Source organism: Aulostomus chinensis, chromosome 6 (genome assembly GCF_037954235.1).
Source record: "Aulostomus chinensis isolate RoL2024-O1b breed Wild chromosome 6, RoL_Achi_v1.0, whole genome shotgun sequence".
Classification (NCBI taxonomy): domain Eukaryota; kingdom Metazoa; phylum Chordata; class Actinopteri; order Syngnathiformes; family Aulostomidae; genus Aulostomus; species Aulostomus chinensis.
In genome coordinates this window covers 5,405,164-5,431,619 of record NC_141325.1, presented here as the reverse complement: position 1 = coordinate 5,431,619, position 26,456 = coordinate 5,405,164, and the positions used below count along the sequence as shown (strand labels likewise).

The following is a 26,456-nucleotide window of genomic DNA, read 5'->3' as shown; positions in this document are numbered from 1 at the left end:
ACCAATATTCTTAAGTAACATACTTGGATGATTCAATTATGCTGTTTAACAGACAGTTTGGTCCAAAGCAACTTATTCTGACAGAGCTTTGTTTTTTCTTTTTTTTTTTAGCAGAAGCAGTAAAAAAGGTGAAGGGATGTGTCCTCAGAAGCTGGCCAGGGAGCTCGTCCCTCCACTGTGGCTCCAAGTAGCAGCTTCCTCTAAAAATGCAAATGACTCAATCACTTTATTTCCATTTCTGCTCTTTATGCAGTTGTTTCAATCTCGTACAAACAGTCTTTAAGTCCTCAGAGACACAGCTAACAAAAGGCTTACAGGTTTATCATCAAGACGCATTTCGCAGATTTACAGCTGTTATTGACAACGTCATCTTTCAGCGTGACAACAAACGAGCTGATGTTAACAGGAAAAAGTGATCAAAATGGTTGAGCTGAAAGGACAAAATCCAACTTCTCAGGCCAGGCTTCCAAAAAGGTTCTTTAATAAATAGTGAGCACCTGAACAGCTTTAAAACAACAACGGTCGGTCTTTGACACCGTTTGAGCTGCGATAGCCTTTCGTTGAAAATGGAGACCCTCTCTGCAAACGACACCAAACCAGGCAGACGTGACAAAGACAGTGAAACCATTTTTAAACACTTATGAGGGGGCTTTTGTTTTCTGGAGAATTCCAAACAGGTCGATTCAAATGGAAAAAAAGAAATAATCTGAAGCAACAGTTTGAGAACACGTCATTTGATCCCAGGTATTATGTCAGAAAGTGAATTCTTTCCTTTAAACTAAGTGGCAGAAAGCATGGGTGCCCCACACATCCGGAGTAAACATTCCACTTCATCAAACACAAGGACAGACCTGGAAGTCCAGGGAGGGATCCACACACACTCACACGCACGCACGCTCTGGGGGGTGGCAGTGGCTATCTGTCCACCCGTCCTCCCACACAGACACATTTTCTCCCTCTGTGGCTACAGCGAGTGGTGACAGGTCCCAGTTTTTACATTATCTTTGACAGCCACTGCAGTTCCTGTTGTGCTTCTAGGTTTGTATTGTCCGTGCCTTGTACTCTGTTCACTCTCCCATTGTTTCCATCTGTGGTTTCCTCTGAGCCGCTACTGTAGGAACAGGATGCTGAACGCCATGATGACACAGCAGCACGCCACCCACGGACTCTTCCGCTCACCTGCAAGAGTAAACAGACACTGCCAAATTAAAACCGACATTTTTTATCAACCTAAAACATTAGTCCATATAAAGAAATGAGGTAATCACTTACTTACCTATTCTGGCACATTTCCAGAAAATTCCTAGAAGCCTACAAGATTTAAAAAAAAAAAAAATTACACAAAATGACTGGTAAGCAGAGAAAAAAACTTAAGTACATTTCCTGGAGTGCTGTATTAAATCAAAAGAAAGACAGGAATCGCTCTGTTGTGGTGACATCAAATGTAAAACAGGTGCAGATTATATTGTTGACAGCTCTGTTAGAGCTACATGAGTAGGACCGAGCTAGAGGGCCCAGGAAGCTGTCAGATGTGCAGGCAGACTTCTGTGTGTAGGCCTGTGAGTCAGCTGTCTCCAGTTTCATGCTGACCAACAGATCTAAGCATCCCACTCTCTTAACCTTTGTTGAGGTTGCCTTTTCTACAATTTAAGCAAACAAGCTTCACAATGTAAACACAATTTTTTTTTCTTCCAATAGACAAGTTCTCAGAATTCTAGTATTTCCCTGAAACTCTAGGTTTGTCCCTACCACACGACATTTAATATAATGGCTCAAGTCGGAGTCAACAGATCAATCAAGAGAGCGATTAACTCACTCTATCTGGCTCTCTTGTGGATGTCTGAAGAGGATGTCCCTCCCTGTTCTTCTCATCGTGTATCAGTGTGACTGTGTGTGTGTTTGTGGCAGTTCTTTGTGCCAGCCCACATGAATCATGGAGTTTGTACAGCCAAGAATAATAATGAATCAGTAATGAGGCAAATTTAAGCTTTCTAGCAAATGGAGAAGTTGACTAAGAAGACCGAGTGTACGTACGCTTCGTCTGTCATCACTGTCTCACCCTTGTCAAGTGAAGGATGTAATAGATAAACCTTGAGTGAGAGTAGCTGCAGCATTTGCATGTACTCTTTTGCAGTTACCTTATTCCTGTTCCAGGTTACAGAGACATAAACAAGGCAGAGTGTTTGTCCTACAACAGCAGAACGATGGCAGGCGGAGCCTCGTGTGCTCTGGAGAAATATCCAGCTTATTCTGCACTCTTAGCCTTTCTAACAACATCTTATCAGTGCATGTGCTTTTTACTCCTGTGCAAAAATGTAGAAAAAAACATATCAATCTACTTGGCAAAATTTTGGACCTTGTAATTTACATGATCACACAAATGCACCTGACAGTTTGTGGATAATATAAACAACAGAGATACATGACGAAGAGGGAAATATGTTTAGCAACACCCTCCTGTGCTTCAAGCACGACAATGCGGCTTATCCAGAGCGATGGAGACAGCTCAACGATTTCTTGTAGAAACTTTAATGGAAGCCTGGTTATTAAGTAAATTGACTGGATGTGGTCATACCCGGTCTTGTTCTTGTCCAGCAGGCTGGGAGCCAGAGCTCTGATGTAGGCACAGGTACAGATCAGGAGGAGAATCACTGTTAGCAGTGACTGGAAGTTGAAAATTGCCGACTGTAAAGTGTCAAGACAAGACGGTGATACATGTTAACACGATCAAGAGACCAGCAATAAATTGTTAGCAGCATGTTAACTTTTGTTTAACCGACAATCATGGTACATTTTCTTGTTTATGTTAAGAATTTAGAATGTTAGTTGATTTTATAAAATTGCTTAATTTCTTTAAGTGACATTAACGTGGAAGTAACAATCAATGAGGCACAGAATGACACTCACACATGAGTGTCTGATCAGATAATTTTATTCAATCTTTTTATTCTTGAGAGACTTACTAAAGCATAAGCTGAACATGGATTTCATCAACACTCAACTTGAGACTGACAAACTTATTTTTCTCTTGTGAGTTAATTAAACTGTTTTGGAATAGGTTGTTTGGATGGATGAGATCTTGTTTTTAGAGCTTTTTGGTGCAACAAGTAAAGAAAATTGACCCCATGAAGACGTTTTGTCCTCATCATCTCTATTTACAAAAATGATTTATATCTACAATAGTTTTTGCATTTTTTGATCATGTTCCTGCTTCTGTTTCTTCGTCGTAAGTTTCGCTCCATTTATGTCGCTGACTCCTCTCCTTCGATAACGTTATTTACATTTATTCAAACTTTCCTACTCACAAAATTTTTTTTTTTTTGGAAGATCAGAACAACCAGTGCATTCCACCATTCTGCATACAATTAAGTTTACACCGTACATGTATGCTACATTGTGATGATCTCTCAGAAAGAAGTTGTTCTAGGTGACAACAAACCTGTTGATTACTTGATTTGAACTACACGGGAATCGCAGCGAACAGTAACGCTATTCAAAACGTGTAGCCTGTCGCTCCAGGATCTTCAAATATCCTACTTTTTACAAGCTTATGATTAAGAACCTCGTAACATGTAGCTCCCCAAAACCAGTTCTTAACGCACTATTTGTAGGAATAATGGGGCAGCTACGTGGCACACAACCCATTGTACATTTCGATGCTTGAAGACATCGTATTTAGTAAATATCGTCAAGCTACTCGTGTTTACACAAGACAGGAGTCTACAAAATGACTTCTATCGACAGTTCAACGAGGTTCCATTGAGTACGGTGACAGATAACTGTTACATTAACTGTTAACTAAACAATTAGCATACCGTAGCTAGCCGATGCTACCTAGGTGGTTAGCCAGATATAACACAATTGAACGGCGGCGTCACTAGTCGTTGCAGGGTGTAACTAACACGTATCAGACGTAGGTTACGAGTTATAGTTTACACCTGTACGTCACCCTAAATGAGTAGAAGAACGTAGTTAACAAAAATCTTACCATTTTTGTTGCTAATCAAAGCCACATCACACTTCCTCCTCCCTGAGTTTACGTAACGCAACGTAACGTAACGTAACCACGCACAGACCGTTTGCTGATTGGCGGACGTAACAAAGGGTGAAAGTTCAATCTCTCGGGTCAAAACTGCTTTGACAGAGAAAAGTTGCCGGCTGTTATAAAATACATTGCTTCGTTTGGACGTCGTGGTAACTTACCTGTATCATACCGTAAGTTTCTAAAGAACACGTTTACGAATCGTTTCATCCACAATGAATACAAACAACGTCTACGAGTTGTTTTATCCACAACAAACACACAGTCCGTGTAGAGTGAACATGAACTGCAGCGCGTCATCACCTGGGCGCCCCGGTCTTTACCTCCATATTCTTTCCTCATGTCTACTGGTAAAGGTGGGTTTAAGCTAGCTTGATAGCTCTTGTAGAACCCGGAAGCTTTAATAAAAATTACAATTTTTTTAAGGGGTTAATGTAGTTGTTAATGTGGTAAACATTTTTTTTTGTAGTTGTTAAATAATGGAAAGTTGATGTGCTGCAAACAGACAGTGCAGGTACAAACAGCAGGGGAGTTAGTTAAGTGTTCAGTTCAGTGTTCAGACAGTTCGATCTCAATTGTAATTATGATTAACTTGATATATTTTATGAGATGCAAAACAACAGCAATGTGATACCTGTATTACATATCATTGGAGGTTAAGAGACGAGGGAGTGTGTTAAGTCTGAAGAGAAGAGTGCGTTTAATGTTAGAATGGCCGCCGTGGTTCACTAAGGAGGCACGTTGCCACTGATATTAGTTACAGATAAGAAACTTATTCCAGTTTGCAGTCATCAACAATCCCCTAATACATCTGCTGCCCTAAGTCAGCCTGTGAGAAGTTTAGGAATTATGATTGCCAGGGAGTCACACCTTGTTGTAGTAGACAGAGCAGGACCCCGACCCACTACAACTGCATCAGCGTCCTCTGCAAGCAGGAAGTGGATCAGTACTAAAAGTGTCCAAGTGTAAATGGCTGCCATTTTTCAAACCTTTTCTTCTTTTCTACTGTGGCATACATCACCCGGCCATATTTGTAACTCTGATTTGACCGTTTGTTTTTTTGTTTGTTTGTTTTTTTAAACTTACAAGACAGATCTTGAGCTGTCTTTTAAAGTAGCACAATACATTATATGAGCTATTTGTTGAATACTGTTAATAGTCATTCATGAAAAAAACAGTTAATGGGGCAGCATAGCAATAATGCCTGTGGATTGAGTTTAATGTATGGGAGAAAGCATGATGGGAAAGTCCAGTGAAAGTGCTTGCCTAATTATCAGCGCCCATTAAAGAGGCAGTTGAGTGCAGTGGCATCTTTTACTCTGAATGAAGCAACCATCTGAAACGCTGGATTCATGAGTAGAGACTGTCTTTGTGACTGGAAATCTGTTATTGCTCACTACTTCCTGCGTTCCATCTTTCTGTAATGCAGCTAAGCTAAAGAAGTGAAAATGAGAAGGCTGAGCAACGAATGCAGATGGAGTAAGAGCGGAAGGTAAAAACTGTGTCAAGGCTGCAGGGGAGCTATTGCTAATGATTTAAGCACCCAGTGATTGTGTGGGCTAATGGAACAACGTAACAGATGCTAACAGGAAGAGTTCACGATCGACTTTGAAGGTTTTGTGTAGTTTGCCATTCCTGACAGACAGCGCTGTTTATTTAATTGGAGTGTCCTTCTGTCATTACCACAGGGTCATCGTCCCTGCACACCAGATGTTACAGTAACTAATGAGTAGCCGGCTCACTTTATGAGGTTAAAGTTGAACCCTTCATCTCCCTCATCTGGTTCAGCCCCTTCATCCAGCCACAACCCTTCGTCAAGCACAAAGGGTCAGCTTTAATCTGTTGGTTCTGCATGTGCGCATGTATGGATCGGTATGTCTGTATGTAAGTTGAGAGAACACGTGTGTGTCTGTCAGCATGTATGCAAAAAGACCCCCCCCCCCCCCCCCGCATACACACACACTCACCAAAAGAAAAGCCAGCTGTCATGTCATAACTTATAGCACTGTGTCCGAAGGGGTTAATTTTCATTTTTCAAACATGTCCAGCATGGCTAACTGCCAATTTAGCTGTCCTTTTCCCTCCATCCACACGCTTTTTGCCCTGTATTTAGGCAGGGATGATGTCCAACTCACCTCTCACTTCACATGGAAGCACTAATCACATGTTTGGGCCTGGAAATCCGTAATCAAGTAAAAGTTTGCGCAACGATTTCACAGGAAGGATTGTCAATTAAGGAGTTTCATGTAGGGGAGGACGATGGACGAAAGACTTGTATCACAGTGTATCCTGATGCAGGAACATTGCACATTTGAACCGGCAGCACAGTGGCTCAGTGGTCTGAGGTCCATTTTGTGTGAAGTTTGCATGTTCTATTCATGTCTAACTGGGTTTCCTTTGGGTGCTCCACTTTTCCCCACCATCAGAAAAATTCATGTTAGGTAACACACCTCTCAGTGCTCCTGACCACTGGCAGACGTGTACAGATGTATATCTGATGTAATGGAAGAATCATGCTGAGCTCTTTATCTGTCATTCAACATGTAGTTTTAACGATTGTTTAAAGAGCCTGAACAGGCTTCTCCAATGGATGTTTCCAGATGTTGTTAAATCAGGTCATAATGAGATGTAGTTTTGGCTTTGGCTCCAATGCATTTTCAGTGATATCTGTGCTTTAGATCTCTGGATAGACACTTAAAAAAACCAAAAAAAAAGCAACAGTTTAAGCCAATATTCCATTTATCACAGTATGTAATTACCTTGCTGGTGGTCAGGCAGCCCCCATTCCCTTATGTAAGCCAGCCAAAACCTTTTAATCTTCATGTGGTTCCTCTGACTCAGTGTGACTCCCATTGAAGATTCACACAGAGCCTTTTGTTACTACATCCAAGAAGTAAAACAATGAAACGTGCTGATGCAACAGAGCCTTGCAACATCAAAATGGACTCATTAGAGGCCAAGAATATGTGCTGAGCACTTGCAATGCCTGGACAATAGTCTTACCTGAGTTTGTATCTGTGGTTGCAGGTCTGATGCTGGAGGGATGAGTGGTACAGTTAGACAGATCTCTGTCACCACCGACCCAGGGACCCCCTGTTTTCTGCGGGTGGACTGGGCTGCAGACCTGGGTGCTGGGTTCACGATTGCTCTCACAGACGGCAGCTCTGCATGGATTGGAGAAGGTATATGGGCCACATTAGTGATTTGAGCCACAGCAGAAAACGCAAATGCTTCTTTTGGCTGCTGACTAGGAGAGGTCGACACCGGGCGGTCCCAACTCTGCAGGCACCTGGCTGAATCCCATTTCATAATAATGGAACTGTTAGTCCTTTACCCAGAGGGACAGCAATGACCTTGTTTTCACCATCATTCACTACTGTGCTGCAGCTTACAGGTGTATCAAGTAGATTAAATTCTACAAGGCTGGTCTTTGTGTGAGTCTTTGTTCAGTGTGTGTGTGTGTGCGTGCGTGTGTGTGTTGTGCATATGCACATGAGTACATTTTGTTTGGAAGGACACCTGGAATGTAACTGCTCCTTAGTTTTCTATAGCTGTCCATCTGCAGGGTTGACAGGCAGAGATGAGGCTGTGACAGCTATGTGCAGGTCTTTCGGTTGTCTCCGTGTTTGATGTGTTAATTGGGACCCTGCGAGCAGCTGTGCAACAGCTGATGACATTCCCCTCGGCTTCTCTGCATGCTTCCCTTTCCATCAGCTTTCACGTGCATTCATGCATTACCACATAATTCCTATTTACCGTTTTCTCTCAGCTATATGTCTTAAAATGTAGTAAAAAAAAGAAATGCTTTCTGTGTCCAGTTTCAGAAGATGAGGTGACGAGGGAAGCTGAAGACATGGGGATCTTGAGAGAGAGCTATGTCAAGGATCTTCTTCAAGCACTAACGGGAAGTGAGAAGGGAAGAAGAGAGGGGAGGAGAGCCGGTGATGCAGAGATGTATTCGTTCCAGCTCACGCCGGATCACGGCCGTCTCTCCTATCAGAGAATCTGTGATGACATCTCGGTGAGCAGAAGGCATATAGGAAACAGACATTCAAGCTGTCATCAGACAAACAGCACTGTGTTATAAATGCAACCTTCCAATTCATTTACTTCCAGTGTTGTTAAAGATAGCAATGTTTAGGTGTCTGACAAACCTTCAGACTCATTCGTCTGATTCTCAGACTAGCTTTCCCAAATTACCTGCAGGCAGCATTGGAACAATATTTGATAGTGATGCAGTTTTAAGTTGCTTATAGTTTTTTTTGAAGTTATTGCACCTCTGATATCAGAAATTTCTGTGATTCTGTCCATCCTCCAATTCAGTACCATTATTTATTTGCCCTAAATGTCAAATTAGGTGATAAGTCAGAGTTCAGTTGGCTTCATTCATCCTGCGTAATTGCAACTGACGGGGATAAACAGGTTCTGAATAATCATTTTTTAAAGATCCGATAGAAAGTTGTAACAAATGGATCAGTGGTTCACCTTTAAATTCCTCAACATCATGTAACCTCCCCATCATTGCTCCCTGAGGATAAATGCACGGAACGACTGACGACCAAATAGAAAGGAAGTCCTTTTACAGGGGGCTGTTAAGAAGATAAGCTTTATAGTGTCCACATTATTGCAGAATTAGAAAAGAAGGGTTGCCTTCAGGCTGCAGATAACAATCATTTGTTACCAGCCATCCAATAAGCAACAGTAAGAGATTGCAGTTTAATGGCTGCAGCTTGTAAATGTTTACTGATTGGAAGTTAATGAAATAACAAAAGCTTCCAGGAATATAAGCACACGGTGACGCCAAGGTGAAACCTGTGTAGGTGGAGACGAGCGTCACATGCTGAGTTGCCGCTGCTCTCACACGGTTCACAGTGAGTGACAGGTTTGATGGAGTAAAGGTCATTGAGCTTTCAGTGGATTTTGGTGTTATTCTTTCCAAATGTGAGAGGATGCTGTTGCCTCCGGGGAGCAGGTCACCGGGGGTCCTGGGATGGCGGTGCAGGCAGAGGAGACCAGAGGAGGGGGAAGGCCAGGGGGTTAGGAACACTGTAGAGACTATAAAAGCCTGATTTATGGACAGGTCCGTCCCAATCTCACGATGTTATACAACAGTTGATTAGAGCCTTTTCTTTTCTCTCTCCAACTCCCCCTGGCTTTCTCCGTCTCCGTGAGTGTGTGGGCCATGTACACAAGTGTGCCTGTGAGTGCGGGAGTCTGCGTCCAGACATGTGCTGACATACTGTTGGTTTTAGAGGATGTTAGCGAGCTATTTGCCTTTGGGTGCCATTCTTGACAAAAAGGTTGTTCTACTGTATAGGAAGTGATCTTATCACATGGACCAGCAATGTAAATACTAATATATCAGATTTCCTTCTTTCACTTATATTCCAGTGCATGATTTGAGCTTTGGCAGAGATAGAATATCAGTGTATAATCACCTGAAAATAAGGATCATATGAGCTACTCAGTAGGGAGCAGGAGGATCCTACCACCGTCACTGTCTAGAGTCTCCTGCTCAGTTTCTGAAATGAAGTATTACTTTTTAGTTTAACAGTGTTTGTTGCTGAATGCCTTTGTGCAGCAACCTACTGCCGCAGTGTTTACACCAGCTGTTTTGAGCTGGAACTCGGCAGCCATCTTGCTGACCACATCAACAGAAATCCCCACAGAAACTCTATGAGGCCGGGGAGGAACAAGGAAGAAGAGAGCTGGGTCTGTTTTCATGGGCAATATAAGAAAGCTAGAAGATGGATGAGCCAGTGAGGAGACATACAAGAAGATGCTGTCCGTCCTATCACCACTATTCATAGAGAAGAATACATTTGAGAGTGTAAAGAGAAGAGGTGACAGTCTTGCCACCATATTTTTTTCAGGTCATCGCAAAATACAAAACGGCACCCCACGCTGAAGACTGGACACGCATTTCCCCCTTTTCTCCCTGTGCATTGACATACTGTATTGGAAGTGTGTGGCCATGCACATCCATCAGAAGATTAAAAAGTGATACTGCAGGTCAGCTCAGTGGACACATGTCAATACTCAGGGTTTAATTTGCGTTCATCGTAGGATGAAGTAATTTTCCTTTGGGGCTCAGTGATATTTTTTTAAATCAAATATGGAAAAATATAGCATGCAGGCCACTGTAGTTGCTCCCTCATGCTTGGAAATGGGGAGGCGAGGTGGTTGGAATCTGCAATTTCACCACTAGATACCACTAGATCCTACACACTGGTCCTTTAAAATGGTGAAGTGGCACAAACAAATATAAAGCAGCTCCAATTCTCTGGCGTTGAAGTGATACGAGTGAATGCTCTTGTTAATGTCGGTGTTTGGTATTTCTACGCAGCAAAAAGTGTTTCCAAAAGGATCAGTCAAGCCAGACAAAATGACTGACAGTGGCCAAAGTTTGTCCAGTCCCATGTGTGCTCTTAAAAATATAATCCCAGATTATAATAATGGCTGTGTTCATTATGTGTGTGGTAGAAACAGATCGAAGAATCCAGAAGGACTATTTGCGTCAAGTGCGAACTACCACTCTTGTTAACATCTGCTTCTTCTCTCTCTCTCTCTTTCTCTCTCTCTCTCTCTCTCTCTGCTCTCCCTCATTTGCCTTTTCCCCCTCCAACATGTCAGAGGTTAAAAAGTGGAACATATTTTCCCAGCCGGATAATTTTAGGGTAGAGAAATGACCAAAAATTTGACAAGTTTCCTTCAGGATTTGTAGAAAGGTGGGCCGAGACAAAACAGGTGGTGAACTTAACCTGACATTAATATTTTATGAATATGACCCCAGAAGTTGTAATGCTGAATGTAATTTGAGTGTTTGCTGTTAAACTGCTACTAAGCAGGTGTCTTACATTGCTCAGTCAGACATTAACTCCTCTTTAATGTCTATTTAAGTGGCAATCTGTCATTGGTAGGAAAGTATCATTCCTGCACTGACATTTACCAAAGCAGACTGTTGATGCTCTTGGAGATGAAGGACTTTGAATTAGCAAATCCCATTTTTGTTGCATCTGCACCCAAAGAACCAACGCTTAGCACTGCCTTCCTTCACTTGTTGTTTTTAACAAAGACTCCTAATGTTTCGCTGATGTAAGTTGAATATATAATGGCTTAAAGTGTGCTTGGCTGTGTTCGTAGCACATTATATCCTTCTTTCCTGCTCTCTTCTTTTGCTGATTAAATATTACAGAACATATATTTGTATTTCTCTAATTAAAACATAATTTGGTCAAGGGCTAATTTATAGGCTTTTGCGTGTTGAAATCTGTAACACAACATAGTTATTTTCGAGTAAGATTTTTGGTAACTTTTGTTTGGTAAATCGAGAGCTTCATTTTCTGTCTCCTGTCCTCGCGTAAGTAGTTATTTGACATGTGAGTCTCTCCAGCGTGTGTCCTTTTCCGTCTAAATGATTTATTGTTTACGTTTGGTATTTAAATGGAGAAAATTAGATAAAGTTGCCAACAAAATTTCCCAAAGCTCAGTGTTGTGTCTATTAATCCGAAAACATTTTTTTTTTGATTAAATAGTTTCACTTTTACTGGGACCAACTTGTAGCCTTCCTGGGTTTAACATGGGGGAAATTTTATGCAATGTTTTATCCATAATTTGATCAATTGAAATAAAGCTCCTCTCAGTTCACTACTGTGCTGCTGCACGCTGATGAATGTGGGAACATTAGCATTATCGGAGAAGGACTGGCGACTCTCGCCCCTCACTTCCTGCTCCCTATCAGACCTCCGCCTCTGCAACGCCAACTGCTGGGACAACCTGATCTCTGCTTGATGCCCACACTTCTCATTCTGAACACCTTTCAGTACACATTTGGAAAAAGTAACACCAAAATGCACTGCATGCTCAATAACCATCTTTTTGGCTTCATTTACACAGAGCTCCCCCCTCTTACTTAGCTGTTACTGGACACGATCGTTATCTTAAGACAGAGAAAGATAAATCGCGTTTTGTTTCTGTGTTTTGGACTTGTTAAATTATGAAGTGTACAAGTGAAGTTTGAGTTTGCTTCCCTCACTCAATCAATCCATTCATGTCAGTGTCAAGTAGCATTATGGATTACTGGTGATTGACCAAATGGGGTTATGTCCTCTGACCCTTGGATATAAATGGTGGGTTTGGTCTCCTGCAGTGTGTTAGACGCTGTAATAAGGAAAGCCTTGTGTCTTCTGTGCCCACGGTGTGTTATTGTGTCATTTCCACTGGGACTGTGTTCTTTTGGCCTTGTTTTCTACACCTACTCCCCCCCTCTCCACGGGTTTGACCTTATGGTCTGCCTTGGTGTCTGAAGGCACAAATAAACAGTTAGACCACACACAAACACGCGCACACACACGCACACGAGCCCAAATGAATCATGAAACCAAGATTTGACTTTCACATATCCTGACACAGCTCAGCTGTGGATTTTGTAGGATTCTCTCTGAGCTCTAATCCTCACATTAGATTCTCTAGGGTTATGAAGGTCGCTACCTCAACCTCAGATGACCTCAGAGATCAGGCAGTCGATTCCGTTTATTGTATTTAATGCTGGCAGCATTGACCTTTCTAATAGTTGAAACTGAGCCTCCTCGTTGGTGTCAGTCATATTTTGAATGCAATTACAGGCTTAAATCATAAGTGCCCTCATTCTTTTATTGTTTAGTTGAATAAAAGATCAGAAAACTGTGTCGTGGGCCCTGGATGACAAACCGCAGTCTGACCTCCCACACTCCGGCAGAGCGCTGGCTGACCTTTAACTTTATCTCTGTCTCATGAGAGAAGCAGAAGCTCAGGAAAATAAAGAGCCGCTCTTTTTGCTCCACAAAGAATTTTAATCAGTTAAATAAATACTCACTATCCTCTAACTCGTATATTAGCGTGCTGCTTAGTCACGTTATCAGATTTATCTTCTTTTGGTGTATATTTCCTCCTTTTGGAAGCACTGTAAGTTTGAGATAAACTTTTGATGTTGAGGAACTCGCATGTTTATGGCAGTAGGTCTTCTCAGAAATCCTGAAAGCAAAGACGGTAAACCTTTGGTATTTAGAGCGAGGGAGGGAGAAGATGAGATAAACTGAGCTGAGAGCCACTTCCAGTGATAAACCGGTAAATTGAGGTGATTCCTCCATCAGATTCTCTGGTGAAGTTCAGAAGGATTTCAGAAGAACATATTTATCCACGTGCTTTAAGATTTGATGCCAAACTTTGATAAAATCTCAGGTATTATGGTGTAAAACTTTTACTGTAAATGCAGTGCATCACAAGTTGGGAAGGAGGAATCGGATAGTGATTCTGACATTATTCACTCATCGGATATCAGAATGACTGATAGTGCAACCTTCCCTTCACATTACACCTGGTAAATCGCCTCACTGTGAGGTGAAAAGGGGCAGCGGAGGAAGCATGTGGTAATCGGTGGACCTCCTCAGGTTGGTAGAGGAGGTGGGGCAAAGACCAGGAACGCTTTGAAACATGGTATTTGGAAATGTACAATTGGTAAGAAGAAGGTCACAAACTTCAACTCATTTAACCACAGGACTTATCTTGCATGTCTCTGCACACACAGGTGCAGAAATGTACTGCAGCCCAGCCCAGGTATCGATTGAGTCGGACCAAAAATGTGCGTGTCGTTGGACTACAGTGTTTGAGACAATGTAATTGATCATTTCCCCTTACATTTTTATTATCCCTAACACAGATATAACTTCACATTACCCTCATAAATGTTTTTCAGTGATATATTGCTCATAGGGTTATTTGTTAATTGAGAGTATTGCATGTTTAGGAAGCGTATAGGCTAATATATTCGTTATTGTTATTGTAATGTTAAAAAAAGCATTCAAGCATAAACCTTTTTAACCTTGCACTGATCAGGAATTTTGGACTGGACCTGAAAAAAGGAGCAGTGCATGTCTGGTGACAACCTTCTTACAAATGTGGAAGCATCTGCATGCTCAGCATGTCAGTGTCACGGGCCTTCACATTATCCTCTCTCACTCGGCTGATTTATTACCATATGACTTTGCTCTGGAAGTGCAGCAGCGATGTTGTCACAGGTAGCTGCAGGTTGAGGAGATGATCAATAAGATCAAAGCATTTCACCAAAATGGTGCAACCCTGCGTGTGTGCACATAGATATGAATGATAGCGATAGAAATAGAGCTGTAAAACGAATCTATGCGATGATCACTCAGCCCTCTACCAACACTGAACTGCCCATTTTATATTAGTGGTAGGACATTGCACACACGCACGTGCACACGCTGAATGGCACAGATTTCCTCCTCAGTCCTGAGAGGAAGCTGCGCTGGATCATTGTGACATCCTTATGCTGCTCCAGACTTTTATGAGTTCTTAGTGCCTCATGCTCCTCAGATCCTGGGTGGTCTCTTTTGTCAGATCGTGTCAACAAAAAAAAGTTGTTAAATCCCTGATTTCCTTAATATTCCCATTTTGTTTTCTTATAAAATGCTGAAAGAGCACATCGCAGAACACTTGGACCTCAGTGCTAGTTCACTCTCCAATCAATCCATCAGTGGATTTGATAAATCCCTTTGTTTCATTGCAATATTACAAAGCTATTCAGAGCTTTGACATTGAAGGGTAGAGTGGATCAAGGATGGAAACCGAGGGTTTTCAAACCTGTGAAGGAGCGTGGCTGTGAGGTGAATGTCCACTCATTGGAACGTGTTCATGTTCACCAGTGGAAGGGAAAACAGCTGTGTGGCTTGCCAGGACAGCATCAGCCCCGGACCAAAAATGACAAGTATTTTATGAGAGCGTTTGAAGATGATGGCTTTATTACAGTGGGCCTGCGACCTTGACGCTGCCCAGTTAAGATTTAGCACCTTGTCACCTTCTGGTTTCCCAGTGCAACACCAGCAGCACCTCTGTGTCTGCTTGAATGGAAGAAGGGTGCTGTGGCAGGAGGAGGCAGATCTGGAGCGGTGTTACCGAGGCAACAGGCAAACAAAGATGTTGTAGTTATTTGAAGTGTACGTCACACAGTAGCTGCTACATATTTAGACTTAAGATTCCTCAATCATTCATTTCAGTTCTTTTCAGTCAGCAAAATGTTTCTTTTAGCTCCTTGCAATGCCTCGGTCCTCCTTTGTGACTAAGTGCCAAAATACAAACCAAACAAGAAATGTTTTATAACATCTGAAGCCTGCCTGTGATTCCGAAGAGTGGCCAACAAGAAGAAATGGAGAGGAAACAGTTCGTTCTGTTCCACAGTTTACTGGTTACCGATGAATTCATCCTGTATTTCTCCCAGACAGATGAAAACACTCCATCATCTCATAAAGTCTCGCACTTCAGAGAAAAACGTGATGTCATGGTTTGTTGCACCTTCACAGTGCAGAACGTCTTTGGATTACACAGAGGTGCAAATGCTGACTCAAACTTCACTGTAAGCAGGCTGTGGGAGCTGCTTTTGTCTGATGTTTTGCTCGAATCTACTTTCTCAAAGAGGATCCCCAAGAGTTCTGGGACAGCTGGGAGATGTATCAAGAGTATGGTTCTAGATACGCATGCTCTCGTCTAACATGAGGCACCCAGAGATTGCACTTGTCATGTCTCTCGGTCTACCTAAAGTGTCACCTGTCAGTGTTGAGGAAGAATGGTTAAGTACCACGTTGCTATGTAAGGGCCACCTGCCCTCTGGAGAAACCTTTTATTTGCCTTTTAAAACATGTAAATTGTGTAAAGCTATGAATCATCCATCCTTCTTTCATCTGAGTTTTTCTGTTTTTTTTGTTCCTGCCCTTCAGGTGCACTTGGGCTCGGTGGAGCTTCAGCCAGCTCCAGACCCCCTACAGTTGACCCTGGAGATGATTGGCCAATCCCTGAAACGCAGCACGGACCTGGAGACAAAGCATTGCTTGCTTTTTGAGGAGAACCGCAGTCTGAAAGAGGAGCACCAGCGTATGCTCAGAGAGTAAGACTGAGGTGCTAATGGTTTGGACAAAATCTGGGATAGAAAGCAAATAAGTTTGAATAGATTATATCGTGACATATATTGAGAACTGGTATTTGCTCCTTGATTATCTTTTCAAGCAAACTCTTTGCTCTTTAACTCGCCCTGCCAGCTGGTTGTATGCACAACAATCACCCAGTATGACCTCATTACTGGTCGCCCATCTGACAGTATTGAGGGTTACACCCAATGTTGCAAACTGGGCTTGTGATTTCTGGGAATTACCAACAATTTTTTCTCTACTTGTATATCTTCATTTTGCTTGACCTCTTTTCATAGAACATTTTGCCTGGTTGCTTACCTGTTAATTCACTGAATGGAGATTTTCCAGCAGAAAGTGAGGGTGACTTATGTCTGAAGAGGGCGGGGGCAGCGTAGTGATTCCTCTCAGCATTTTACTCTCAGAAGGCAGACAAACAAGAGTCTTTTGAAACATGTCTGCCTGCATATGTGTGTATATACATTTGCTGTGTGTGTGTTGGAGCGCATCCATCGTCACCGTCTTTTTGTGTCCTCACCAGGCTCGACCAGCAGCTTCAGGATAAGGAGATGGTGGAAAGGGAGCTTTACTCTCGTTTTGTCATGGTGCTGAATCAGAAGAAGGCCAAAATCAGAGCCCTGCAGGACACACTTCACCAGCTCCAGCCAACCAATGACCAGCCGGGAGACGAGCCGGTGGAGCAAAGGTTGGCAGACTTTGGCGTGTCAGTCTCCTCTTGTAAATTTGCAGACATGGTGCCAGAGGTTAAGGATCACATTTATTTCATCAGAAGTGTCTCCCCTTGCCAGCACTTCACCAATGTTGTTGAGTTTACAAGCTTTAGCACAGTGTAACGTAGTGCTGCGGTTGCCTTATAGTGCTAATATTTTATAGTTTGTTTGCAGAATATATAAAAACACAAAGAGATTAATAAAAGAAAAAAGAAATTGTGCGGGGGAGGTTAGAACGCAAAGGCTTATGAAGATACTGCCCCTCTTAATAACAGTAGTTACATTTAGCAGCGATGAAAATTAGAAAAAAAAAATCATTACTTTCTTCTGTGACTGCAATTTCTTTAGCTTCCTATCAAAGCTAGATACGCTTCTAACTAAGTTAATACCTTTAGTGTCATAGTGTAATATAGTTATGTTTAGCATTCACAAGCATTCATGTATTTGCCTGATTTGATCTCTTCTCATTTTAATGTTTCTTTCTAATTAAGTTTCCTACAGTTTCCAAAAAAAGCCGTACCAGAACTAGTTGTCTTTCCTCTTAATGAGACCAGCTGAAAGTACTTTGCCAAAGTTATAGCAAAGTGTTGTTACAGTAGATTTTAACAGTTCAGTCGACTGAGTGTTATAAGTTCAAAAAAATACAGCCCTGGCACGCAAGAAGGCTGAATAAGTCCCTATTTAATTCATATTGATTAAAGAAAAAAAGATTTCTTTCACAAGAAACACTTGTGTTTCCAGGCAGGTCACCCCAGTGCCGTCAGACCTGCATATGTGTCGACCACACCTCTGCTGAATGGAGACGGACACTAATTCACTTTTTATGAGCTCGCTTTATGTCTTCCGTCATTGCAGGCCAGACTTTACTCAAATTTGCTGCTCATATGTCAGATGTGCCATTATTTCTTGAGGTCAGTAATCTGAAATATTAGAAAATAATGGCCTGAAGGCTTTGCTCATATTGTAAAGATAAAGTATTTTCTGAAACTCATACACTTCCAAGCTACTTTTCATTTTACAGCTTCTCTTTCACTCATTCAAATACACTGAAACACACTCTCTTCTTTTTTGTCCTTAAGGGACACAGCTGAAGGTGAAGGTGGCAGCCAGGACGGAAGAGAGGAGACGGCTCAGAGCATCCATCCGTCACAGGAAGCAACGATCCTCATCACAGGTCCGAGTTTTATCAGAGTAAATCTGCCCCTAAGCAATCTAACTATCCTTGTCAGAATGAGAAATGGAGTATTATTCATGAGTAATGGAAACAAAACATTTGCCTGCGCCAGTATATGTTACAACAGAATTAGCGGTAATAACGACCAGATTAAGCAGAAACGCCCCTTTGTTCTGTAATCACTCAGAGCAAAATAACAAAGGCTTTTCTCCAGGGTAAGTCAGCACCCGGCCGAAATTGTCAGCTGTGTGTTGGTGAATTTGCACGTACAACTGTGTGTAAGTTTGTGGGAATCATTAGGGTTTAGGAGTCAGGGTAATTATACTAGAGCTTCATTAACTGATAGCACATTTATCAGTCGGAACAGGGAGACGGTGAGGCCAAATATATGATAATAAACGATGAAAACTGTAGGATATGTTTGGTTAAAAAAGGAGCTCAACAGCCAAAAATTCTTGGACACATATCACGTTTAGAGAAGTTACTGCAGCTGTGACGCACTGTCAACACACTGTGCACCAGTATTCCACTAACAGACGACATTTCTTGGTGGAGCAGGGTGTGCAAGTATTGAACATGGCAAAATTTCTCTCACTCCCATTACTCTTCGTGATGTCATAGGTCACAATCTGACTCAGTAATGATGCAGACGGTGAGTGAAACGCTCAGGTTTTGCTCCTTTTTTTTCCCCACTTTCCTGCTCAAGCTGATATTACGGTCCAGTAAAGTTGACAGTTATCATGACAGATGTTATTGATTATGCAAACAGGAGGTTTGACTGTAAACTTAAAAGCACACACAAGCAGAGAATATACCCTCGGGTAGTCTGCTTCTGGGAAACACTTGTCAGTGAGTCATAAACCCACCCAGCGAAGTCTGCAGTGATTGCTTCAACACGGCCGTCTGTGAGGTGGTCTTCCCCTTCCTGGATCACGCCTGCTCTGTGTGATGTCACATCTGCTGAGTCATACCCCCCTGTACCACAGCCGTGGAGTCGGCTGGGATAACCTGTCTCAATGCTCTACCATTGTCTTTTTGTTGCGAGCCAAGAATCTCAAGAGGGGGATACTCTTACAAAACGCACTGATGTTGTAGTGACAGCAGGTTCTGCACTCTCTCTCCCTCACATGTCAGACCTCATCTCCTCGCTCTCTCTCCACTCCTGGCACCAGATGAATGGAGATTGGGCTACGTTTGGGTCTTGGCTTAAACACACTTTGTTGTTTGCACTCAATTTGTTTGTTTCCAGCATGTAAGTGAAAATCACTCAACGCGTAACTCTTGACAAATTCAGCAGCCTATTCTCTTGATACTCAAAGCCTTTTAATATTATGGGTGTATTAAAGAGTGTGTGTGTGTGTGTGTGTGTGTCTCTCTGTGTGTGTCATACTATTTACATGAATGCAGCTGTCTGAGTCTCTGGGCGTTTTCTTTTGGCTATGAGCACTGTAGTGGAAACAAGCCATATATTCATGTTGATGGCTGCTACATCATACTAAGAGATGTCTTTCATTGCTTTATGTTTCTGTTGTACATTGTCCTACTCATTTTTTTTTAAATAGCACGACCAGTCTGGTAACCCTTGGCAACCAATTTATCACTTTTGATCAGAGGGCGTGAAATAATTTGCTATAAAAATCTTGTGTGTTCACAAATTCAGAAACAGATAAACATGTTAAACGTGGGACGTCACCGATATTTGATGGGTTCTTCTCAGGCCTCAACCATTCTGCCCATGAAGACTGATGCTTTATTTGCATTTGGAATCCAAACTTTATTAACATGGTGGTTCACACATGTTCCTGTTTGACATGCCTCGCCTCAGTTAACCCTCATGCCTCAGGCTGTGATTTTATGCTGCTTAGGCCTGATAAGAGAGAGTAACGACAAGGCAGAAATTGAGACAAAAGAAGAACCTCTACCTCCAGGTTCAGTACCTGATAGTGACAACATAGGAAGCAGATCACTCACACTGGGGTGAATGGAGATAAAAGAGAGAGAAAAGAGGAATGAATGGAGAGAAGACGCAGAGGATGAGAGGCTGTCAGCACAGAGAGGGTTCAGAAAGTACAACTGTCTGATGAACTTAAGAGCAATACTTTACCCATAAGTGTATTTCGCCTATCAATAGGTCATTTTCCCCTCCTGCATTACTTCTTTGTGAAGAATCCAGGAAGAGCCAGCCACATATGTTTAGCTTTAGGCTAATTGCGACTGATGGCTAACAACAGTGGGGCGCCATGGCTCAGAGGTAGAGTGGTTGTCAAGCAACTGAAGGGTTGCTGGTTCGATCCTCACTTCCCCTGGTGACCATGTCCAAGTATCCTTGACCAAGATACTGAACCCCTAATTGCTCCTGATGGCCATATGATGGACCGGCGACCCGTCCAGGGTGAACCCCGCCTCTTACCCTCAGCTGGGATAGGTCCCCCCCAACGACCCTTAACAGGCGTGGAAAATGGATGGATGGATGGATGGATGGCTGGCTCACAACAGCAAAATGCTATTTGTTGTCTGTTCTCAAACTCCTTTCATTCATGGTAGTGCTATTTTTTTTTTTAAATGTTTGCTCAAATCACAGCGTTTGCGGATTGCTGTGCATAAAGCTGAACAAAGAAGATACTGATTTGAACAAACAATGCTCCTGACAGTTTGTAAATGGAGGTTTTTTTTGGCCAGCTTTGCTGCTGTTAGCCATCAGTTGCCATTAGCTTCAAGCAAAATATACGTGGCTGGTTCTTTCCGAATCATGGATTCAAGATGCATGACGTGTCTTGGTGAGCTCAGACACCTATTTGTGTCCAAGCTTGTCTTCTCAGAATGGCGCCTCATCCAGCACAACTGCTCAATCTGTTGATCTGAATTTGTAGAGGCTAGCAGCAGCGTTAAAGGGCAAACAGGTGTGTTTGTACATCTGTCTGTCTGTATAGAAATGATTGCATCCGAGTTTGAACCGGCTTGTGTGGAATGCCAGATCTCTATTCTTGATAAAGGTCACAAGACGTGAGGAGCGGAGTTGACTGGGGTTACTAAAGGTTATCTGAGGCAATAAGCCCTGAAACTGCCACAAATGTTTCCAGGAATGACACTGATGGAGAATCTGTTCAAATGATGAAGATGGAGAATCAAGACTTCTGCAATGAAACCACCAGTAATCCCAAGTATTTGAAGGAGATAAGACATCAGAGGGCAGGTGTTTGCAGATCTTGGCTTAGAGGCATTTGATGAACTTCCCCTTCAGCAGTCCGTTCGTCTTAGTGAGAAGAATCCAGTGCAACTTCCAAACAGCGGACAAACCTGATGCTTTTTATTACTGCCTGTTGAATGACTGTTTACTGTAAATAATACTGTGTATGTGTACTTATTGTATGCAGGGCGGGATCTGGTGTGCTACGGCATCCCATTGTACCCCACTTCTGATGATGAAGATGTACAACCGAGACCAAAAAGTCAAAGACTTCACACTCAAATCCCAGAACCTTCACAGCTGGAATAGAAGTCACAGGTGTGTCAGATGTGTCCCCCAAATTACTGTTACTGCTGGTTCATAGAGAACATTTGGGATCCTCACATAAAACCCCGAAACGAGGTCAAAAATTAAACTAGATACATGTTTTAATACAGGGAACTATAGAAGAAAATTAAATTGTGTAATGGAAAAATCTTGTCTGTAATACCACTTTGTTCCTCAAGAGGCAGTAATGAGTCACTGGAGCATCCTGGAGTTGTAGCAAAAGCTAAAGACCTCACTCCACAGCACTGCACGGCAGAGTTAGCGTATCATTATCGCTCACAATATGGTTGCTAACACCAGCTCTATTAATATGCTGCTCGCTTTTGATGTGGAGAGTGAAATGTGAAGCGCTGTTGTACTGTGTAGTCTTGTATTTTCAATATAATTACACTCAGGACTTTAAGTTTCTGTTTTCAGAAAACAGAAACTCAACATGGCAGTAACAGATGAGGCCTGCGCTTGTGAATATCTATCCCTCATTCCTTCCACTTCATCATTTTGTCATCACCAGTGGTGTTACAGCAAAACTGACGCAGTGTGTGCTGCTTAATACACTCTTCCCATCATCCCACAGTCATAACTCTGGCCTGTTGTGGCCAATAATTTATTTTTTCTTATGGTTCTGATTGCATTGCTCCTTATTGAAACATCCCTCCTCCTGCTTTTGACCACAACTTTTCTCTTTGTTGTGCTGGCTGCCATCTCTTCCTAATGGGTTAAATGCAAGGGGCATTTTTCAGTTGATCAAATGCGCAGTATGATGTGTATTTATAGTCTTGACCTGAATATATGCTTCTAGTCGTGCATGGCATGGCAATTAGACAAATTTCCGACAGCCTCAGATGGGATCGCTGGTGGGTTTGACAGGGATTAATACGCTCCTGTTAGTATTTGGCTTTCAGAGGTGTCTCCTGTTCTGGCTGTGCAGCTTAAACATACAGCATGAGGTCTCTCCCCATGCAGCTCTTGTCTCTTCGCTTATTGACACACTGCGTGAATGACCATAAATACTCGGGCTTCGGTAGCGATTTGTGTTTCTTTGGGAATTACAATGTTACATTGAGTTGTCATCGTGTTGTCAGTCTACAGGACATATAAAATAACCTCTCGTTTGTTATAGTTACACGTCCTTTAAAACCTGAAGTTCATAACATCCTCCCTCAGCTTACATTTGGGTGTTGGCTGGCAAATAAACAGCTAAATCACTGCAGTGTGTAGAAACTCTCGGTCCAACCAAGCACTGACAGCAAGAGCTTGTGAGCTCCAGGAAAAACATGAAACGTTTGTCTTTCTATCACAGCGTTCAATCAGTAATTAGCTGTCTTTTTTTCTTCACAAAACAAATCATGCAAACTCCTACAGGCAAAATTCAGTTTGACAAATTTTTCACAGCATCTCCTTGGAAAGTGTTGAATGTTGAATGTGTTTTGTGTTTTATTGAAGCAAATGATTTATTACCTCAAACTTTTCAGCCTCTTTCTATTCTCGAGTCCTACTTTGCCTCTTTTTCTCTCTCGCGCCTTCTACTGTACGAGACATCCAGGACCCATCATGAAAGCAATCAGAAAGTGAACAATCAGATTCTCAATCAAGCGATGTGGCGAGGTTCTTTTGGCTGGTCAGTCCTCTCCCCATTCCCAGATTTGATCCCTGATTTGTTCACAGGTTGTGAAAACCATTTTCAGAAAACCGGAACGTGTCGCTGCCATCTGCTTTGTTTTAACAGTGACACTTACCACCCTAGAGACTTTGTTAAGCTTTTGCAGATTTGAATAAACCAAAAGAAGTAAAAGTCACCACCATCTTTTCCCAAACGGCTCAGACTGAGTCATCCTATCAGTGCTTTCCTAAAACCTCGGCACAGATCAGCGTCACTGATCATATGATAAACTTACCACCCCCCCCCCATACACCCCTCCCCCCACCCCCATCTGTGCTTCCTCATGAAATGATGACATTGCTGTTAATGACTTGGTGAAGCTAGTAAAGACCCTAGATGTGGAGCAGGGAAGCAATTTCGTTAGAGATAAGATTCAACTCTGCCCTGAGCTTGAGTTTGGCTCCTCTGCTTCAGCTCTGTGTGGGACCAGAGAAACAGTAACACCCAGAAAACAGGGTGTCACCACCAGGGAACTAAAGCTGCTTGTCTCTGCTGCTTATTCATCATGTCATGCAGATGTTTTCCTCCATCTTTTCAGAATGAAAATGAACTCTATGCATCTCTTTCATTTGCATGTCCTAAGCTAGCATTTTGCAAACGATAATTGAGCTCCCCTCTATTTTCTTGTTTTGCCCTTTTATTCTGTAGATGTTCTGGCCTGAAGAACCCGAGGGGTGTTCTACCGAGGGTTAACAGGGTTATTTTGTCTCTCACTGTCCTCACCTCCTCACCTCTTCCTTTACGTCGGCTACCAGCTTTAGGTCTTGAGGTCATCACAGTGTGTCTTCTCCCTGACAGTAATGAACTTACGGAGACCTACTCAGGCTCTTTGTCTGACCATTCTACCTTTGACTTCTGGACCTCCCCGCCGTCTTTTATGATTTTGATTATATCTACACCTTGGCTAAAGACAACGGGTGGTCGCCGGGATAATCCTACAACACGCGCTGGCTGGTTTAGTAATCCTCACAAGAATGTCACACTCTCCTCGACACCACTGGGGCATCTAATAGAGAGATGTCCAGGTCGGTGTCTGGCCGTGGTTTACTGACGAGTGCATGACACACAGGCGATGGATGATGAGACAAAGAGATCTGGAGGTTGTGGAGAAAATCACAAAAAACACGTCGTTAGATTGAATAATGAATCTTGTAAAAGCAAGGCTGTGCCACCCATCTATGAATTTCAGTTCTCAGCCAGTTGATGCAGGTATGAATGTTTGTTATTTAAGTAAATCATAAAAATGTTATTGCAGGCTAAGTATGATTTTCTGTGTGAGACACTGTAATTCTATTTCTATTTGTTGTTGAGGCCTCTTAATATCAGCCTGACTTGAATCTTGACTTGCCTTTTTTTTCAACATCCCACATTGTCAAAGAACCAGTCAAATAAAGTTATTTGAAACCGTGAATTTTGATTGATTTTTATCTTGTCATATGTTTCTGATGTGAGATGGAGGGATGCACGTTAATTGAGTTTTACAAATTTATCAAATATCCTGGTATTTTTGCAACTGAAAGAATATGTAGCATCGTCAATGTGTTAATTATAAATATATTTACATATATTTGTTTCAAGAAGAAGAGGCTTGAGCAGGAGTGAGCCAACATCCACATCAGCCAATGACCCCGTGCAGATGTATTAAAAATGCTAAATACTGATACAACGATGTGCTGACTTCATGCATCCCATACAAGAGGTTTTATGTGGTGTATTGAAAATGCTGCAAATTTCTTGTTTGAAAGTAGCTGATGCCTTAAGAGTGGATTTAATCTGTATATCTGACAGTCATGAACTGCTTGTTATTCATGACGTCATTTTAAAGCTCTGGCTGCCAGTTTTCCGATGCTCCTGCAACACAAAACATATGAAAAAAGACTGAGATAAAAGTGAAGTTTGGCTCCAAAAAAACTATTACCTTATATGATCCTGTGTGAGTCTCATAACCAGCCAGCAACAAACACGTTGGCCTACTCTAGCAACGCACATCTGGGACTGAAGGAAACGTGACGTAAACCCCAGGTTCATCCAGCAGGGCAAATACCCAAATTTAATCATTTTAGCGCTGTGCTGCAAAATTGACACAGCCCACCGCCTAGTTTCTTTTGTCTTGGAGCAGAAACTTGATCTTTATTTATTGAATCCACTTGAATGTGGTGTTGTAGATGAACTGCACAGGGTTTCACTGAGGGTGGAGTTCGTACTTTGTCTTTAGGAAGCGTAACTCTCACGCGAGGCTGCTGTCTTGTGTCACATTAGTTATATCCTGTTGTAACAAATTGGAAAGTGAGTGCACGTATCCACTTCTAGTGATGAACTCCTGTTGGTTTTCTTTTTTTTACAGTGGAGGATTAAACTCCACCGGGCCCCACCCAGCTCTCCAGAACGGCCGGCCTATTTTCAACCCGTGCAGCTGAAACACTGTTTGAGAGGCCGATGATGCCTGAAATTAAACGTTCCCTCGCTCGCTTATCATCATCATTCACTTACGGCGTGCACCTGTAGAAAATGAGTGGCGTCTGCCTGCTCTCCCGCCACGGCGCTGTGCTGCAGTGGGACAGAGCAGCCTTTGTCTGGGTTCTAGCTGTAACGTTCCCTCACTGCTCACACTGTAATGTCTGAAACAACTTGGCCTCACACAGTCAACATTTTAAAGCCCAGGATGACAGCTCAGGTGCTGAATTCTGCCATCAAATTATATGCTCTTCTAACAGGTCACTGCTGTAAACGAGTTGGACCAGTTGTGTGCATCCTTAAGCCCCCCCGAACCCCCCACCCCTGCCTCCGTATGGCTGAATCAACCTTGTGATTCATTGCTTCAGTGCTTCATCTGTTGATTTTGGTTCTAACTCAATAATGTGATCAGTTTTGTTGGGCCTCTTTTGCCTCCAGTGGGCAGAACCATATTTTCTGGTGGTGGGTGGTCAGGGGGTAGTCTTCCCTGTCATATGTGCTACTTGAAGACATATTTACTATTTACTGTGTATCTACAGTGGTATTGGTCAAATTCTTGTCCAGTGATGTGTCAGCTGTGAATGACTGGATTCATAGAACCAATTCTTTTAAAGGACCACGCCTATTCTATGGGGAAATATGCTCATTATCAATCATTTTTGCTACCAGACAAGCAGATGGACACCCTTCTTTCCTCTCTGTGTGCATGACAGAGCTCCAGACCTCCTCCAGATGAAGTGAGTTAGCTTAGCTTAAGGCTAGTTAGTGTAGCTGAATGCTTGTTCCTGCACAACCAGATGCCTCCCTTGTAGCCACTGGCAACAGCAGCCGCATGGCGGACGCTCATGATACACAGATGTATGATCATATGCAGTGACAGCTAGATTTACTAAAGCAGTGTTTAGAGTTGTCGTTGGAAGCACA

At 42.5% G+C, this 26,456-nt stretch overlaps 2 protein-coding genes across 9 annotated transcripts; one reads left to right on the top strand and one right to left on the bottom strand.

Annotated features, from left to right (window-relative positions):
* Window positions 1-218: 218 nt before the first annotated feature.
* Window positions 219-4,212, bottom strand: tmem167a (transmembrane protein 167A). Its single transcript, XM_086205206.1, has 5 exons — window positions 4,204-4,212; window positions 3,816-3,830; window positions 2,576-2,685; window positions 1,277-1,311; window positions 219-1,179 (listed from the first exon to the last, which is right to left on the bottom strand). The coding sequence occupies exons 1-5, from the start codon at window positions 4,210-4,212 to the stop codon at window positions 1,109-1,111; spliced, it is 240 nt and encodes a 79-aa protein (XP_086061332.1). The 3' UTR covers window positions 219-1,108.
* Window positions 4,086-25,599, top strand: LOC147259784 (DNA repair protein XRCC4-like). Of its 8 annotated transcripts, XM_086205964.1 has the most exons (9): window positions 4,172-4,215; window positions 5,472-5,534; window positions 5,731-5,869; window positions 7,070-7,224; window positions 7,861-8,063; window positions 15,814-15,980; window positions 16,541-16,705; window positions 17,810-17,904; window positions 21,279-24,481. In XM_086205964.1, the coding sequence occupies exons 4-9, from the start codon at window positions 7,086-7,088 to the stop codon at window positions 21,398-21,400; spliced, it is 891 nt and encodes a 296-aa protein (XP_086062090.1). In that variant the 5' UTR covers window positions 4,172-4,215; window positions 5,472-5,534; window positions 5,731-5,869; window positions 7,070-7,085; the 3' UTR covers window positions 21,401-24,481. The 8 variants fall into 8 exon arrangements, with proteins under 8 accessions (XP_086062089.1, XP_086062095.1, XP_086062093.1 ...); XM_086205963.1 differs by lacking the exon at window positions 5,472-5,534 and having other exon boundaries at window positions 4,086-4,215; XM_086205969.1 differs by lacking the exons at window positions 5,472-5,534; window positions 5,731-5,869 and adding an exon at window positions 25,423-25,599 and having other exon boundaries at window positions 4,101-4,215; window positions 21,279-21,409.
* The last annotated feature ends 857 nt before the right edge of the window (window positions 25,600-26,456 follow it).

Coding starts and splice junctions, on each gene's coding strand:
- tmem167a (XM_086205206.1), bottom strand. Junction 1,312..2,575: donor CTGGACAAGAACAAGACCGG/GTATGACCACAT, acceptor TAAATCTTGTAG/GCTTCTAGGAATTTTCTGGA. Junction 1,180..1,276: donor CTGGAAATGTGCCAGAATAG/GTAAGTAAGTGA, acceptor TTACTCTTGCAG/GTGAGCGGAAGAGTCCGTGG.
- LOC147259784 (XM_086205969.1), top strand. CDS start 7,086: ATGAGTGGTACAGTTAGACAGATCTCTGTCACCACCGACCCAGGGACC. Junction 15,981..16,540: donor CACCAGCGTATGCTCAGAGA/GTAAGACTGAGG, acceptor TGTCCTCACCAG/GCTCGACCAGCAGCTTCAGG. Junction 16,706..17,809: donor GACGAGCCGGTGGAGCAAAG/GTTGGCAGACTT, acceptor TTTGTCCTTAAG/GGACACAGCTGAAGGTGAAG.